Raw genomic sequence first — 17,815 nt, forward strand, 5'->3', positions numbered from 1 at the left:
GTTTCAGAATCTATATTTTTTCTGGAAAAGTAAACAAAACCCGCCTAGAAGTTTAGATTATGAAAATTTTATCTGAAAATTCTAATTATTTCGCTTCTGTAAACACATTCCCATTTTTCCCATTTTCTCTAGGCTCCGCCCCGTTTTTTAGCTTAACCCAGGATAACCGAACGTTGTTTCTCCTTTTTCTATTCTCATATATTATCAAATTTCAGGTCACCATGGTGAAGTTAGACTTCTCGTCGGGTGGCGATGAGGAGGAGGACAAGGATTTAACCAAGGAATTCGTGATGGATGAGACACCGATGGAAGAAGAAGCAACGACACAAGCAGTGAAGCAAGTGTAAGTTTAGGAAAAAGAAGAGTTTTCTAATCTACCAAAAAAAGGAAAAAAGGAGAATTTTAAAGTCGAAAAACAAAGAGATTATACATGTGAATCAGGAAGGTATGCCTCCATAGATTAGGTTGATTCACGATACTCCTTGATGCCGTCTCTCTTTTTCGACAATTTCGAACACTTTCGATCCTAAAACCTATAATCCTCATTACTGTCAGATTTTTAAAAAATTGAGCGTCTAGAATTGCGTCTAGAATTACAGTGTGGCGCATAATTGCCCCCCCCCCCCCCTCCGGACTAAAAAAAGGGGGTATATCTTTGGACATAAGTACCTTAGAAGCACGAAAAGTGGTAGAAATACAATTTTACGTTTGATTCAGAGCTGCTGCAATCATCAAATCGATTCCTCAAGTCTAGGTATTTTTATGATTGTCCAAAGATTGATGGCATAATTTTTCCTGTGCTTCTCAAGAGATGAAGCAATTTTGGCAAGCGCTGACTCAGCTCAAAGTTCATCAAATGACTTGAAATTTGGCCAGTTTATTGACGACTTTTTGTGGTTCAAATTTTAGTCCAGTACAAGGCTTCACTAGGATTTTATGCTAGTACAAACTTTGGCATGTATTTTTCCTTTTCTCTGAAACACACTCCATACGTTTCTGATTCCTGTTGCAAATGAGATTTTCAGGCCTATTTCCAGTCCGAAACCAGAAAAAAAGTCACCCTCTACTCTCACTTTGAGCTCAATTATTTCGGTTCCTGCAGAAGACATAAAAATCTGTAAACTAATAAAATGTGTGTCATAACATCACCAACATTTTATAAGTTGGCACATTTTTGATATCTTTTTCAGAAATTGAGATAATTGAGCTCAAAGTGTAAGTATAGAGTGGCATGCTTTTAGAGGAGCGGGGGGGGGGGGCGTATTTACAGTTTATTCCCAATTTCAGTCCAAACATTCTTTGCCGTAAATCAAATTTTTTAATTTTTTCCAATCTGTCAGAAAACAAAAGAAAAACGGAGAAACCAAAAAAATCCATAAAAGCACAGAGCGGAGAAAAGAGAAATGGAGAACCATAAAAATATCTCTTTCTGTGAGCGCTCATAAACATGTTATGTGATGTCAAGGCAAAAGTGAAACGACGACGAAAACGAAAAAGTGTCCTTTTTTCGATTGATTTATGTTTCTGTCACCAACCCTCTTCTCCCGATTTCCAGAGCAACAACGACAAAAGAGACGTATAAGGACGCGGTTGTGAACAAAGTTATAGATGTAAAGGACGTTGTAAAGGAGAAAGTCATGCAGCAAACTGGAAGTGAGTTTTTTTTCATTTTTTTAGCTGGAAATCATTAAAAACTGAAGCCCCTAAAAACATATATGGCTCACGAAGCTGACTTTAAATTCCCCGCTAATATTTAAAACTTCTCAAGGGGGTTTCAGCAAGAGTTAAATCCCAGACGCACGGTATATTGACCTATCTTTCCGCTGATTTTTAACCATTTTCCGGAGTCTGGAGCTCGGCTTTCAGATTTCCGATCACTCTGAAAATCTTGGAGGTTATAAAACTGACCTAGATTGAAAACTTTGCATTCACATATTAGGTTGGCAGGAAAGTAACTGTTCCTTGTTTTATTTGTGAATAATACAAAAGCAGGATTAATCAAAGATTAGCAGTATGCACCGTCGTGGTCCACGACATGTTGGCAATGTTCAGATAACTTGTGGATACAATATCTTCAAAATGCAAAGTTTTGGCAAGTTGCCCAAGTGGGATCTACCGTGACCCTTATAATAGAAGGGCTCCCTAACTTTTAACTTTGAGCCAATATATCTCAGCTCCTGTCAAAGATATCAAAAAGTGGTCAACTGATAAATTATTTATCATAATATCAGAAATGTTTTGTCAGTTGACACATTTTTGATATCTTGCTTAGGAACTGAGATAATTGAGCTCAAACGTGACAGCCCTTCTGTTACAGGTATCGGCTCAAAACCTTTAAATAGACATTCCCCAATAGTTTTTTGAGCTTTTCCAATATTTTCATACTCCATTCTTTTTCAATTTTTGAACTTCCAAATCGCCCCCATGCCTCCTTCCAGGCTCCTCGTTTTCACAGCTTCTAGGCTTCACAGCTCCTAGGCTGTCGATTGTAATTTGATATTTTCTGGTGGGGCAACCGACGGAGACACATCCCCCTATTCTTCTCCTCCTAAAGCATTGAATATTTTAGATTTTTTTTACTCTCGAGTATACAAAAAAGAGGAGAGAAAGTAGTATTCAGCATTGACGTGTATGCTTCTACCCCATCCTGAAGGAGGGACCAAAAAAGAAGAAGAAGAAGAGCATGTGCCAAAAAAAGTGGGGTGAATGTCTCTTGGGACGGGGCGAAAGAAAAATTAAAGAAGAAGAACAATAACACATTTATCACCGGACACACCAAAACGAATGGGGGAAAAGTAGTTCGTTTATGAGTTGACTGCTCTCGAATGGACAACAAACATTCGGTGTGGTGTGGACGAAAATAATTAAAAGAAGAAGAAGAAAAAAAATAAGGGAGGGATATTTTTCTGGGTATATATAAAAAATATAGGGGCTACAAGGTTCATCTGTTCATTAACCAAAACGAGAGAGAGAGAGAGAGAGAGAGAGAGAGAGAGAGAGAAAAGTAGTCTAAAAAAGAAGATAAATGACCAATATCCTTTCAAATTGCAGTGCCTGAATGGGCGTTCGTCTTCCTCGGAATCGTATTCATCTTCTTCGTGCTCGCGTGCGCCTTCTTCATCATTCGCAAGTTATTCGGAAAGAAACGACACGGAGAGAAGAACAAAAAGGGTGGATTGAAGGGATTCTTTGGAAAAGGACAAGATGTTGTGGATGGTAAAAATATTCAAGGGGTATGTTTTTTAGGGGCCTCCAGGGATATCAAAAAGGGGAAAGTTCAGGGCTCCCAAGGCCAGAGAAGTGAAATCTTTGAAGAAGAAGACGATGAAGATGTCAGAATTTGTAATAGAATTTAGATGAAAAACCATGAATTATTCCGTAAAAAAGTTACAACCGTAAAACCAGAAGAGCCAGAACATTTAACTTTGAGCCAGTTTTTCTCGGTTCCTGTTAAAGATATGAAAAAGTTGTCAACTGATAAATTGCTTATCAAAATTTCAAACATTTTTTGTTAGTTGACATATTTTTCATATCATTCACAGGAATTGAGATATATACTTACCGGTTGAGCTACGCTGTCGGGTGCCGACCTCCTAACTTTGAATCAATTTATCTCGGTTCGCATAGAAGATATTACTGCTGTCTATTTTCAATGCACGAAAATTTACTCAAAATCGCCACGTCGGTAGAGCAGCGAAAACAACAAATTAATGCATGCGTCTTCAAACCGTACCTCGGACTTTTTAAATTTATTTTGGGCCCATATTTGGCTGTTTTTCTATTATATAACGGGAATAAATTAAAGATTTATGAAAATTAGACGAAATTAGACAAAAACAAGCGAAAAAGTAAGAGAAAAAGCCAAAAATTGAATAAACTTTGAGATACGGTTTAAAGGCGCATGTATTAATCTGAAAAATACCGTAGTGTTTTCCCTGCGGGAGCGAAGCTCCGCCCACTGTTGTTTTTTCGCAACCGCAACGTGCACTGAAAATAGACAGAAATAATATCAAAAAGTGGTTAACTGACAAATTGTTTATCGGAATATCAAAAACATTTTATCAGATGACATATAGCATAGGAATGGATATAATGGAGCTCAGATTTGGCAGTGTGGATGCTCTTCTATAAAAGGTTTTACAGTATTAGAGAGATGGTTTCAAACGTTTCAATAAGATGGTTTGAAAGTGAGGTTTTCATTCGGCCAGGAAATTCAAACGTCCAATCTTGCTGCGATTGGCAGTTTCATGGCTTGTAACTTAGTTCATAGTCAAGATACAGTTTTTTAAATAATATCATTTTGTAGTACTCATTGAATACTATGACATTGAATTCAGTTGATCAAAAAACATTGTTCCTAAAAGAAGCTACGACAGAGTCCGACAGAGTCCGTTTTTGATCCGTTTCCAAGTATGATTCATAAATTATTCCACGAAAAAAAGCTATTGGAGAAATGGTATTAAACGTTCTATTAAGATGGCTTGAAAATTCTAAACATAGCACATTCAACAAATTTCAGATGGCTCAAGACTTGGAAGAGCTCGGAGACGCAATGGAACAGAACGAGAAGGCTCAAGCCGAGGAGAAAGAAGAAGTCAAACTAGGAAGGATACAATACAAACTTGACTATGATTTCCAACAAGGACAACTCACCGTAACTGTGATTCAAGCCGAAGACTTGCCAGGAATGGACATGTCAGGAACTTCCGATCCATATGTCAAACTTTATCTCTTGCCAGAAAAGAAGAAGAAAGTCGAAACGAAAGTGCATCGCAAGACTTTGAATCCAGTCTTCAACGAGACTTTCATCTTCAAAGTAAGATTTTGTTTGGCTAAAAAAATTATCTTGGTTCCTGTAAGAGATACCAAAAATCTGTCTACTGATAAAATGTTGGTTATATTATGACAATCATTTTTCAGCTGACACATTTTTTAAATAGAAATTGAGATGATTAAGATTAAAGTGCAAGTAGCTCTGAATATTTTAAATAATACGTTTTTTCAGGTAGCATTCAATGAAATCACTGCCAAAACCCTCGTATTTGCCATTTACGATTTCGACAGATTCAGTAAGCACGATCAAATCGGACAAGTTCTGATTCCACTGGGAAAGATCGATTTGGGTCAGGTTATTGAAGAGTGGAAGGATATCGCACCACCTCCAGATGACAAAGAAGCCGTAAGGATTCTTATAAAAACACAAAAATGATAAACATTTCAGGAGAAGAGTCTCGGAGACATCTGCTTCTCTCTCCGATACGTTCCAACTGCTGGAAAGCTGACTGTCGTCGTTCTTGAAGCCAAAAATCTCAAGAAAATGGACGTCGGTGGTCTTTCAGGTAACTTTTCAGAGCTTAGAGTTTTTATTTCTAACGGAAAAACCAGAAAAAAATCTGAAAGTTGAATATTTTGAAATTATAAGATCCATATGTGAAGTTGGAAATGTTCGGTGAGGATAAGAAGAAGAGGCTGAAGAAGAAAAAAACGAGTATCAAAAGAAACACATTAAATCCCTATTACAATGAGAGTTTTGTGTTTGACAAGCTGCCACTGCACAAGATGAAGGTGACATTTCGGTGAAGCAGAAATTCAAGAATGGCTTTTTTAACCGAGAAAACTGACACTCTCCCTCTTCTTTCGGCTTTTCAACCATCTAACTGATTATCTAACATTTTCTTGGGGTTTCTTTCAGATCCATATGTGAAAATCGTGTTAATGCAAGGCGGAAAACGATTGAAAAAGAAGAAGACGTCGATCAAGAAGTGCACTCTTAATCCCTACTATAACGAGTCGTTCAGCTTCGAAGTGCCTTTCGAACAAATTCAGGTGGATAACGCTTTTTTCTAACATGTCTAGCTAACGTTTCCGATGATTTTTAACTGATTATGGGCGGGCCAAAAATGGTGTGTTTGTTTCAGAAAGTGTCCCTTATGATTACTGTGATGGATTATGATAAACTCGGATCAAACGACGCTATTGGACGGTGTCTTCTTGGATGTAACGGAACTGGTGCCGAGCTCAGGTTGGTATTTGTGTCTAGAGATGTCTAGAAGGGTCTAGAAGGATCCAAAAGGATCCAGGAATGTTTAAACCTATTCAGAAGGATCAAGACATACCGTAAAATCTGCTTAGAAGAACCGGCTCTTCTATTGTTCCAAAGGAAGGCTTTTCTATTACAGGGGCCCTTCTATTTTTCATATCATTTTTCCGAAATTTTTCTTGCAACGAGCGAGTTTTTGAGCTCAAAAGAGTGTTTCCAAAATTTCTGTGTAATTTTGCAATTTCAAAAATATTTTTCATTGAAAAATACGGAAAATTTTATTTTAAAAAAATATTTTGAAGGAGGCCCTCCTATTAGAGGGGCGATTCTATCAAAGAGGCCCTTCTAACGCAGGTTATACAAAAAAAAATCCAGAAGAATCTAGGAAGATCCAGAAGAATCCAGAACCGACTCTTGAAATTTTAAAAATTAGGAGAAGTCGTATTTCCACTTCCAAAGAGTCCTGTAATTTATTCAATTGGGAATGATTCTGAAATTCCAAATATCCAAGATTCTAAAATAGAAAACGAAACTTTGAAGATTGATTGATCTGAATGAAGAATTTTGTCATGTTAATTCTAAAGTTACCGTATTTCCTCTAATATCAGCCCAATCAAATCGTCAATTTTGAGCTCAATTTTCTCGATTTCTGCGAAAGACATAAAAAAATCGTTAACTGACAAGTTATTCATCATAATTTCACCAATATTTTATCATGTTGACAAATTTTTGTTATCTCTTATAGAAACTGAGATAATTGAGCTCAAAGTTGACGGTTAAGATTCTATTAGAGGAAATACGGTAATTAATTTTCTAGATGTTCAGTTAATTTTAAAATTTTCAGGCACTGGATGGACATGCTGGCCTCTCCACGTCGTCCAATTGCCCAATGGCACACTCTCGGACCAGTCGAGGAAGAAGGTGATAAGAAGGACGAGAAGAAATAATTCCTCGCTTCATTTACCATCCTTATTCGAATTACCTGCCTTATCTCCTCCCAAAATTTTTCACTTTTTCATAAAATGTTATATATTGCTTCTCAAACTTCTAAACGCATTCCCATTTTTCCCGATGTCTATGAGATCTAGTCGCTGACAGTACATCAAAAACTTATATGTTTCTTCCTTCCGTCTGTTTTTTTTTTTCAATTTTAATAATGTGTAGATATGAGTAGTCGATTTCAGTGCCAAGGCAATGAAACTAATTTATAAATATATACTCCTCTCCAAACCCCCGACATGTTTCTTAATTTATTTTTGACTTTTTTCCCATATATTTATTCACTAGATGTCTATTTCAAAGGGAATGCTTCTTCTTTTTGTCAGATCTGCAGACAAAATTAAAATTATATCGTTCAGGCGTTCACTTTAAATTTTATTTTAATAAATAATATAACTTAATGCTCTCAGGACATAAATGAAATAGAACCCTAAATTCCGAGATTCGAAAACCTCAAAAAATTTCGAAATTCCTATATTCTCAAACTCGAAAGCTAATTTTAAAGTTTATTCAATAGGTTCGGACTCGACTACTGTACCCTGTGATTTTTGTTCAAGAAACCGTACAACGAAAAAAAGCACACGAATAAACGATGGGAGTTTTTGAAGCGTTGTTTCAGAGCAAGTTTTAGATGAATAGCAGAATGAATAATATTCTTTTGCAAACAAATCTCCAGGTTACTGTAGTGGAAATCAAATACGCTGAATTTATAATGGAAGAAAACTTGATTTGCCTGTTGCAATCACAATCAATGATTCTAACTTTGAACAGTTCAGAAAAACACCGCAGTTAACTTTAGAAAAAATTTCCAGGATACATCATTTATTGAAAGTTTTAAAGTTTATTGAAACATTTTTAGATCTGTTAAATTTCATCCAAGATACCACAAACTCTCAAAATACGTTTCCCAAACTGTTTAAAATTATCGAACAACAAAGGACACCACCAGAAGAACCGACACAAAAAGTGGAAGAACAAAGACTACGACTACACCGGACACCGGAAAACCTACTACAAACAACGGCTGCGACTTAACGATAGTGATTGAAACCGGACTGAAAAATTTTTCGATAGACAACAGATACGGATAACGGACAGACAAAAATGGCCAGAGAACGGATAACGCACTGTCCGTGCCCTGCTTCCAACAACCCGACGACATCCCGGAGAATCATAGGCGAAGGATGAAAAGCGCGCAAAAGAAGCTAAGAAGAAAGAAATCACAAAAAATAAAGTTCACACAGAGTTCTGACATCACGACGGCGACTCGATATCTCCTCTCCAGTGACATTCGGATCCTGAAATCAAACATATTTATGACAATTTTTTTAATTTTCTCTACCATTCTATTAATACTCATTTTTCGAAATTGTACAGGGTGGGGCAAAAGTCTGGTAACCAAAAGAAGAAATCATAACTTTTCGGAAAATAATTCAATCCGGGTCAAATTTTGACAGGATTTTATCAAAGAGATTTGTAACTAAATTAAATTATAGTTTTTTGTTTCTGGTAGCTCTGTTTCAGATCGCGGGGCTCAACATCTTTGGGTAGCGTCTTTGGCGCGGCACGGGGTGGTCTGTGGGCAAACTGTCTCGTTCCGTGGTAAAAGAATTTTTGAGAGCACCCAAAAACATGTAAAAATAAATTTGAACATAGGTTCTAAAAGTTTCAAGCACCGAAATTCCAATCGGATTGTCGTCTGACTCGAGACAGGCCATTCTTTTCGGGGATGAAGTTGGAAGATTTGGTTTTGCACTTTTTGCTGAACACGGTTATACATCTTCTTGGGTAGTTCAATTTTGCGAGCTTGATAACACGATGACTTAGACATCATGACTTAGAAGTAATATTCCTGGCCCACTGACCTTGCTCACAAGGATCCGGAATAAAAACAGGAAAAACTGAAGAAGGCGTACAGAAAGTAGTGCGATCTTCGTAAAAATTGAGATAGGAACATGAAACTTTGCCCATTTACTAATGAAGAGACGGGGAACAACATGAGCATAAAATCAATACACGAAAAGTGCGTCAGCGCGCGCCAGCTTGCGTCAAACTTTGGTTACCAGGCTTTTGCCACACCCTGTAGTAATTTTTGGAAATTTCCAGAGACCAGGATCCAGAGACCCAGGGATTCATGGATCCAGGGACCGCTTTCCTCGTGCGTTAATAAAAAACTAAAATTCAAAAATCTCAAAAGGAATTCATTTGTTCGTGAACCGACCTAGTAACGGATTCGAGAGTCCAGGAATCGCTTTTTCCCTCAATTTTTCCCCTTCTAGGTCATTCCAAGCCAATATCCATGTTTCGGGGGTACAACATTTTCTAGCAAGTTGTATTTTTTTACTTCTGAAATGAAATGTTGTCTCTAAATGCTTTTCAGCTTTGGTTAATTGAAATGAAAAATTTCAATTCAGAGGTACGGAAAATACAATTTTTGAAAAGTTTACTTTTGAAAATTCTCATTTCCCCAATCAACTGTAATTTTGAATAAAAATCCCATTTCCTCACTTTTCATTTTGTTCCCAATACTTCTGTCATCTTGATGTGAGTCCTGCCAATCCTGATAATGTCCTCAAAGTCCTGGAAGGTGGTGCATTCCGGAAACCAACCATTTTCTGCAACTTAAACACCTTAAGCTTAATAACGATTTTCCTTTAGTCTTCCGAATTCTGGGAAAATTTCAAAACTCAAAAAAATCGCATTTCCTCACCTTTACTTTTGTTTTTTCTTCGCTGCATATGTGGTCCTGATTCGAATCGTGCCAATCTCAGCTCTGCGAAATGTCCCCGTACTTCTCTAAGTTGGTCCCGGAGTCCAAGTGTTCCCTGCAACTTTAAAGTTTTGAAACTTTACCCATTCCTATTTTCCCACCTTTCATCTTACTCTGCCTTTTCTCCCATCTTGATTCGAATCGTGACAATCCTGGAAACTGCCTTCGAAACCGTCCTAGGAGTTGTGGAAGTTGTGGGAGGGGGAGGGGGACATCATGGAAGCCAAGAAGATCCTGCAAGATCCTGCAACTTTAACGTTGGAAACTAATTCTGATTTTTCTCTCAACTTTCTGAATCCTGGACATTGTTCTCATTTCGTTAGGGTTTCACGGGGGTCACACCGATTTGGTTGTTGGAAAAAAAGGTTCACGAAAAAAATGACACTTGGTTCACCGTGACAATATAGATCGGGTTATTCAGGTAACCAGCAAAAAAATCAAAAAATTGTAAAATTAGGTTCCAGCATATAAAAATGAAGAATCGAACGGCATCATGGGATGTTTATCTTAACAAAGTCAGAGATCTAATTTTCAGACAACTTGGCTGCTGCAATAACATTTAAGAAAGTGGAGAGCTACAGTATTCCACTGGTTTGGAGAATGAACTGATAAAAAAGAAGGTTACCGTAAATACTCTAATAGAATGAACCGTCAAATTTTGAGCTAATTAATCTCGGTTCCTGTGAAAGATATCAAAAATCAACTGAGAAAATACTTTAGATTTTATGATAAACATTTTGTTAGTTGACCACTTTTTGGTATCTTTTTCAGAAAATGAGGGAACTCCGCTTAAAGATGATTGTTTGAAAATTTCCGACGATTAAACAATGTTGCTAGGTAAGATTAAAAAATTTCAGGAATGAAGCCAGTTTTTCTTTTCTTTAGGTTCACATTTTTTGGTGTTCGTTATTTCGTAGTACCACACGACCAACTACATAAAACATCTCATTTCAAATCCGCAAGCTTTTTTATTCCTTTTTTCTTAGCCGACGGGAAACGAGGCGATGCGCCTCGGGTCTGCCCATCAAATAAATGCAATTTGTGGGCGGAGAGTTCGAAAGAGAAAACAGAAGAAGAAGGAGAGAAAATTAAAGCGACAACGAAAACAAAGAAAGAAAGTTAGTACATCTTCTCATTTTATCCCCACACGTCACATTGCTAATCATTAGGGAATAAATAGAAAAACAGCTTAATAAGAAAAGCAATTAGAAATAAATTGGGTTAAAGGAACTAAAAGTGAGTTCCGTGTTTCTTGATCAAATTTAAAATTCATCGAAAAAAAAACGGTTGGTATATAAATTGCAGAAGACAACTTTGAGGTCTCTCATTAATATTTCAGCAGGAAATTCAAAGATCTCAGTGACCAGAGAACAAATCTCGGAGTGACAAGAGAGTAAATATTTGGGTCTGAAAATATAAAAGTGTTTTTAGAATTCTAGAAGGTTCTACGTCAATTTTCAAAATTGATGAGTTGTCAAAAAACCAGCATAAAACCTGTAATTGAAGAGCCTCCGCCCCCCCCCCCTTTTAGTCTTAAACTTTGTGCTAATTTATCTCGGTTAATGTCAAAGATATAAAAAATTTGTCAACTGACAAATTGTTCATTATTAGGTTGGCGGGAAAGTCTTTGTCACTTTTTCAATAGTTTATTTCTCAAAGAAAAAATAACCGAATAATTAATTATATTGTCCATCATTATCAACAACATGTCTCCAACGTTCCCTCAATTTATGGATTCCATTGCGGTAGAATCCAGCCGGGCGTGAGGCAAAGTATTGTTTGAGTGCCGCTTCGACCGCTCCACGGGAATTGAAGCTTCTTCCTTCGAAGGCACGTGTCATATCGCCAAATAACCAATAGTCGGAAGGAGCAAGATCAGGAGAATACGGGGGGTGAGGGAGAACATTCCATCCATATCCCATCAGCTCCTGCTTCACTTGTTTCGAAACATGTGGGCGAGCGTTATCATGTTGATAGTACACTTTCTTGTCTTTCAGGGCCGAACGGTCGACTGCTTTCTTGAGGTTTCGTAGTTGAGTAGTGTAGAGGTCTCCAGTTATTGTTTTGCCCTCGGGCAGAAGTTCCCAGTAGATGGGGCCGTCCACTCCCCACCACACAGAGAGCATAACTTTTTTCGGATGAAGGTCGGGTTTGGAGACATCCTGTGGGCTCTCTCCTTCTCCAACCCACTGGGATTTCCTGTGGTGATTATCGTAGGAGACCCACTTCTCATCTCCGGTTATTAGCCGGTCCAGCCATCGATCGCCCGCGTGGAGAGTGAGAAGAGTAATCGAATCGTCGACTCGGCGGTCAAGGTTGGCTTGAGTCAGGTGATGAGGTATGAATCGACCAAAAAGTTTTCTCATTCCAAGAGACTTCAAACCTTCAAGGACTGTGCTATGGTGAACTCCGAATGTGACAGCTAGTTCACGGCTAGATTGAAATGGATCCGATTGCAATGCGTGCTTCAGCTTGTCCAAATCCAACTCACGGGGTCTCCCAGAGCGATCCTTTTCATCGAGCGAGAAGTCATCTTTTTCGAAACGATGGAACCAATTGCGAATAGTATTGTAGTGAGGGGATGTGTGTTGTACACATTCTTCAAGAAAGTTTCCGAATCCTTCATCGTGGTGTGAGATAGGAAGAGGTAAATCAAAACATGTCTGATGTGAATAGCAGTGGGAACAAACATATCGTTTCAATTACAGATGAGGAGCAGGGAAGGAGATGGGGACTTGTTTATATGGAAGGTTCTTATCACCTTGTTATTCACTAGAGTCGATATCATACACAGCCTCCATATACGAGAACAGTGATTAAACAAACAGAGTGACAAAGACTTTCCCGCCAACCTAATATAATATCACACATATTTTATCAATGGACATATTTTTGATATCTCTTATAGAAGCCGAGATAATTCAGCTCAAAGTAGACTGTTTGGATGGGCTTCTATCAGAGGAAATGCGGTAATTTCATCTTTGTTGAACTTTGAGTAAAAATATCCGGAAAAATGCTCCAAATTCCAGAAATACATAGGTTATGGGAAAAGCCTTGGCGATTTTTTCTCTGAATTTGAAAATTCTATAAAATTAAAATCAAAAATCCCCGAATCCCTCAACCACCTCCTATCTCCCGGAAAACCTGGTGCTACTCTGTCTGTTCAAGTTTCACCACAAGTTTCAACATGTGGCCTATCGTAGTTGCCCTCTTCATTTTTCAAACTAAAAAAACCGCTCCCTCATTCTTATTCTTTCTTCGTGCCCCGGGTGTTGTCGTCCGTCCATCCGCTGCTTGGCGCGGATGCCTCGATTTATGAGTCGTCCATCGGCGTCGTCGCCCGCCCCTACGCTCCTATTTTCTATTTCTTTTCTTTTTTTGGCCGCTGGGTACTCACAGAGAGAGAGAGAGATGACGATTACGACAATGATGATGTCGACGATGATGTGAAAGTTTTCGAATGGGTTACGGTAGCCCTTGGAACCTGAAGAATAAGTGTCTTCTCTTGGAAAAATTAGAGGGAATAGAGCTTCAAAGATCATGAGAATCATGATATGTTTCAACATGATATGCAGTTGCTTACTGAGATCTTATAATTTTTTCATGAGATGTTCTAATCTAATCTAATCCACCTCCCCCTTCTTTTGGTGTGTTCCTCATCTCGAACTAAAAACTAAAAAAAAAAGAAAGCAACAACAAAAAACAACAACAACAACTACTAGAAAAGTTTGGATGGTTGATTTTCAGAACTCCTCTTGGAGTCTTAAAAATCCCTCGTCATCCTCCAGAAGAATGTCCGCCAGCTGATACGCTTCAAGACGAAGAAGAAGAAGGTGGGAGGGGGGAGAGAGAGAGAGAGAGAAAAAAAACGACAAGCGTTTTTATGTCTCATCCTCTCTTTTCCTTTCAATTTAGCCGCCCTTCACCGCCATCGGCTGATCCTATGAGATTGACGACTTTTCGGAATGATCTGTTCGGAAGTAAAACATTTAATTAGGTTAATTCCCAATGCGATGGCATTGAACTTCTTCTCTCTTTTTGTATTTTTTCTTTTTCTTCTTCTTCTTCTTATTTTTCACAGAAGCCTCCGTTCAGGACAGGGGGTTCAAAAAGAGGGGTCAGCTGTTCTCCTTCTTCATCAATGTCTAGAGTTACAAGGGGTTGATTTATGACCTTGGAGATAAATACTTGAATGACGTAGTTTCACCCTTTTCGTGTACTACGGTAGATGGATTAGGGGAAAATGAAAGTGGCATAGAGACCGAATAATAGATTGTGTTTTCTGGAAACAGAAATCTCGAATTTTTCCCAGAACCAAAGTATCAAACAAAGTGACACAGGTGATAAGGGGAATTGATGAATGGCTTTTTTTGATAAGATTAAATGACTAGATTATATCGGGGCGACCCGACAATAAACGAACTGAAATAGAATTCAGTTATTGCAAGTCGTTAATTGGGCTTGTCGGGGAATTTTATAAAGAATTTTATAAAGATCTTGTTAAAGACAAAACACACAAGTTCATAAGAATGTAAATATCTAGTTTTTTGAGTTTTTTTTGAGTAGAAATTATTTCAAGGACGTTGGGAGCCTAAAAGTTTGCAACACTGAAGCTAGATCTTTTGATCTTTAAAAAAGAATTAGAATATTCGAAGATTAAGGTCTTCGCTAGCTTTTCAGGGTACATAGGGATGTTCGGAGCGGAATTCGGAATTCCGAAAATTCCGACCGGTATTTTACAGATTTTTTCTCAGAATAGAGAAATTTGGACTATGTCATTTTTCATTTATTTTGCATTTTCGAATTCTGTCTTTAAATTTTCGCATTGTTGTGAGGGGAAAGTGGGATTTTGGTATTCCAAAATTCCGCAATTTTTGATATCGGAATATTTTGAAATTCCGCAATTTCCGACAATCCGAATATCACTGGTTGAAATTCTAGATTTGAGCTATGGCTCTTCAAGCCTTGAGCGATGTAGATCTTTTGATCCTGAAAAATTAGATTGTCCAGGGATCAAGGTCTTCGCCAGCATTTCAGGGTACAGTAGTTTAATATTCACAGCTGAACTTGAAAATCCAAAAACAAAGGGAACCTTGGTTCGAAAAATTTTTCTGATTTAATTAACTTTTCCTGGAGCGTGGGAAGGAATTCTTGGACTTCCGACTCTAGCTATTCTCCTTTTTTTCCAGAATCTTCTAGATCCCGTGTTCATTCCGTCTGCAAACCATGACATCCTCGTTTAGGATGGGGTGTTTCTTTTTGCAGCTTCTTCTTCTTCTTCTTGGGATCTCTTCTCATCGTCTCTCATTCTCTTCGTGTCCATTGCAATTCTTTTCATCAATCGTTTCTTCTCTCCCTCTCTGTGTCACTTTCTATCCGCCCCATTCACACTTCCACATTTCCATTCCCAATTCAACAATAATACGGGGCGCCTATCTGATAGATGACTGGTGATAACAATGTGTGACGTGAAATGCTGCAGCGGTGGCGGAGAAGAATGAATGTAGATGAAAAAAGAAAAGAAAAAGGAAAATAATGATGTAGAAAAAGAAGAAGAAGAACAAAAAGTTGAAGAGGACATGAACTGGAAGAAGATGTGGCAGTAGATCAGAAATCGGAGATCCTATTTACGAAGTGGTGTTCAAACCAAACTGAAAACATAGATCTTCAATACAGTGCCGGCCATATTTTGACCATTTTCGAGAGTCTGGAGCTTGCCTGTCAAGTTTTGGATCACTTTGGAAATTTTGGAGGTCATAGACAGACCTAGAGTGAAAGCTTTGCATTTACAGAATTTTTTGAAAAATCATGTGTAGTTTTTCAGATATTTGTCGATTTCTAAAAAAACCCATTTTTGGCCTTTTTTTTTGAAAAAAAGCAGGTATCTTTCAGAAATCGGCAAGTAGCTGAAAATCTAGGAATTTTCAAAAAACTCTGTAATTGCAAAGTTTTCAATCTAGGTCGGTTTTACACCCTCCATAATTTTCAAAGTGATCCGACACATTACAGCCAATCTCTTACAGCCATTCCAAAAAATGATCTAAATCACCTGAAAAACGCGTTTTTCACACATTTACAGACGGCTCTCTAACTTTCGGTTTAGGGGAACAGATATTGTAGTTTCAGTTTTGTTCTTGTTGTTCCAAGGATTAACGGATTCCAGCTTATCCTCTGAAATTCTTTTGGTTTCGAGTCATAATTCTAAAGTGTAGTTAATTCGTAGTTAAACCTCATAAGTTCATTGAAAACATCTGCCCCAATACTTCTGAAATAATTCATTCTAATCTGGGAACTTGAAAACGCTTTCCCCGAATCAGCCAACTCTAATCTTCTCGTGTTTTCCAAATTTCTCGAAATTTCCGGTTCACGCGATCTTTTTTCCAGAGAGCAAACACTGAAAACCGTATCATCCGATCCCACCTCCACCTCCACCATCATCATCATCATCATCATCATCATCATCATCACATGTCAGATCTGGAATCTTTGTCTATTTTTTTTCCGTTCTTTCAGAGCTTTTTCTTCTTCTGATTCCCCCTTATATTTCCCTCATCTTCTGTAAATCCCCATCGGACCAATAACCCATCTGTTTTGACACATCAAACAGCCAGCAAATGACTCTCAGTCTCTCTCTCTCTGGCGATCGGCCAAGAAGCCGCCAGATGCCAATCGTCATTTGTCAAGTGTCAACCCGAACCGACACTTTGTCTAGAACCACTACTAGTTTTTTTGTCGTCTCATTGCTAATACACTTGACACGTGGCGCAACATTCTGGAACATAATCCGAAGGGTTCATCGTTTTTTGCTTCTTCTTCTTCTTTCTAAAATCACCCTTCCCCTCCCTCCCAGTTTGTTTCGTTTCGCCTTCTTCTTCTTCTTTTTCTTCTCAATTTTCTCTCGGTTTTCGGATATCTAATGCGCTCATCGGTTTTCTACCCCTTCCTATCCCTCGTGTGTCCTTCTTCCGTTCTCTTTTCGTTCACCCCCCAACAAACTATTTATAATATTTATGGGTCGTGTTCGGGATGAGAAAAAAGAGAGGGAGAAGTGGTGGGGAGGCTCTGGAATGGGAAGAAGGGGACGGAGCTTGGAGCAGTGCAAACCAAGAATCTTGTTTTCTTTTCAGAATTGTTTTTTTCAGAACTCTCACTTTTTTGAATTCCATTCAAAAGAAGGTCTCCCCCCTAGGGGTTTTCCGTGTCAGGTCAATGCCAACTGGTACCTAGTCATCTTCTTTTTCCTCCTCCCACTTCTGCCCCTCCATTGACACATTCTGTGACTGCTAAGATGAAGAGGCAAGGAAGGGTTCATGAATAATTAATATTAGCCGGTCCTTCTTCTTCTCCTCATTTTCTCCATCTCTCAAATCTCTCTTATTGCCCATCTTTTTGAACAAATGTTCTCGGCCGAGAGAAGGCGGTAAACCCCCTAATTTCTGAATGAATTACATTGGGACCGCAACTAATAACCACTGATAATCTTTTTTGTTTGCTTTTGTGTGTTATCATTAGGTTTAAGTACATCACAACACAGCTGCAAACAGATAGACATATGTTTTCAAGATTACACAGAAAAAAGAAGAAGGAGGAAAATAATCTACAGGAAGATGAATTTATGAATTTGAGACGTATTTTTTTTCTCTCTTATGATCCGATATATAAAGAAAAGCAGCTGGAAAATTTACTTACTAAGCTCAAAGACCTAGAGTATTGCACAAAGCTCTTTAAATATATATATTTTAGAACGATTATGCGTTGTCTTTCCTGAAATAAGACCTATCTACGTGCATCTGGTTTGGCAAAAATATCACTTTTTCAAATATCTAAATAATCTAGCCGTCAAAGCTCAACAGATGCTCTGAAAAAATCTATTCTCTGGTTTAATTTCAATGCCGAAAATTCGGAGGTGGGCGGAGCTTAGGTCCGGTAGCAAAATCTTTGAAGGCGCAGCATGCATTTTCGCAATTATGTTTCGGCCTTTTTTTCGATTTTTCGGATTTCTGTGA

The 17,815-nt window shown here is 38.1% G+C and overlaps 1 protein-coding gene across 1 annotated transcript; it reads left to right on the forward strand.

Annotated features, from left to right (window-relative positions):
• Nucleotides 1-221: 221 nt before the first annotated feature.
• Cbr-snt-1 lies at nt 222-6,987 on the forward strand (the record flags this gene model as incomplete). The annotated part of the gene is made up of 9 exons (XM_002630387.1): nt 222-343; nt 1,556-1,653; nt 3,052-3,233; nt 4,520-4,816; nt 5,006-5,179; nt 5,222-5,339; nt 5,693-5,826; nt 5,919-6,022; nt 6,885-6,987. 9 exons carry the CDS (start codon nt 222-224, stop codon nt 6,985-6,987), a joined length of 1,332 nt encoding a protein of 443 aa, XP_002630433.1.
• Nucleotides 6,988-17,815: the final 10,828 nt, after the last annotated feature.

Source organism: Caenorhabditis briggsae, assembly GCF_000004555.2.
Source record: "Caenorhabditis briggsae complete genome, chrII, whole genome shotgun sequence".
Taxonomy (NCBI): Eukaryota; Metazoa; Nematoda; class Chromadorea; order Rhabditida; family Rhabditidae; genus Caenorhabditis; species Caenorhabditis briggsae.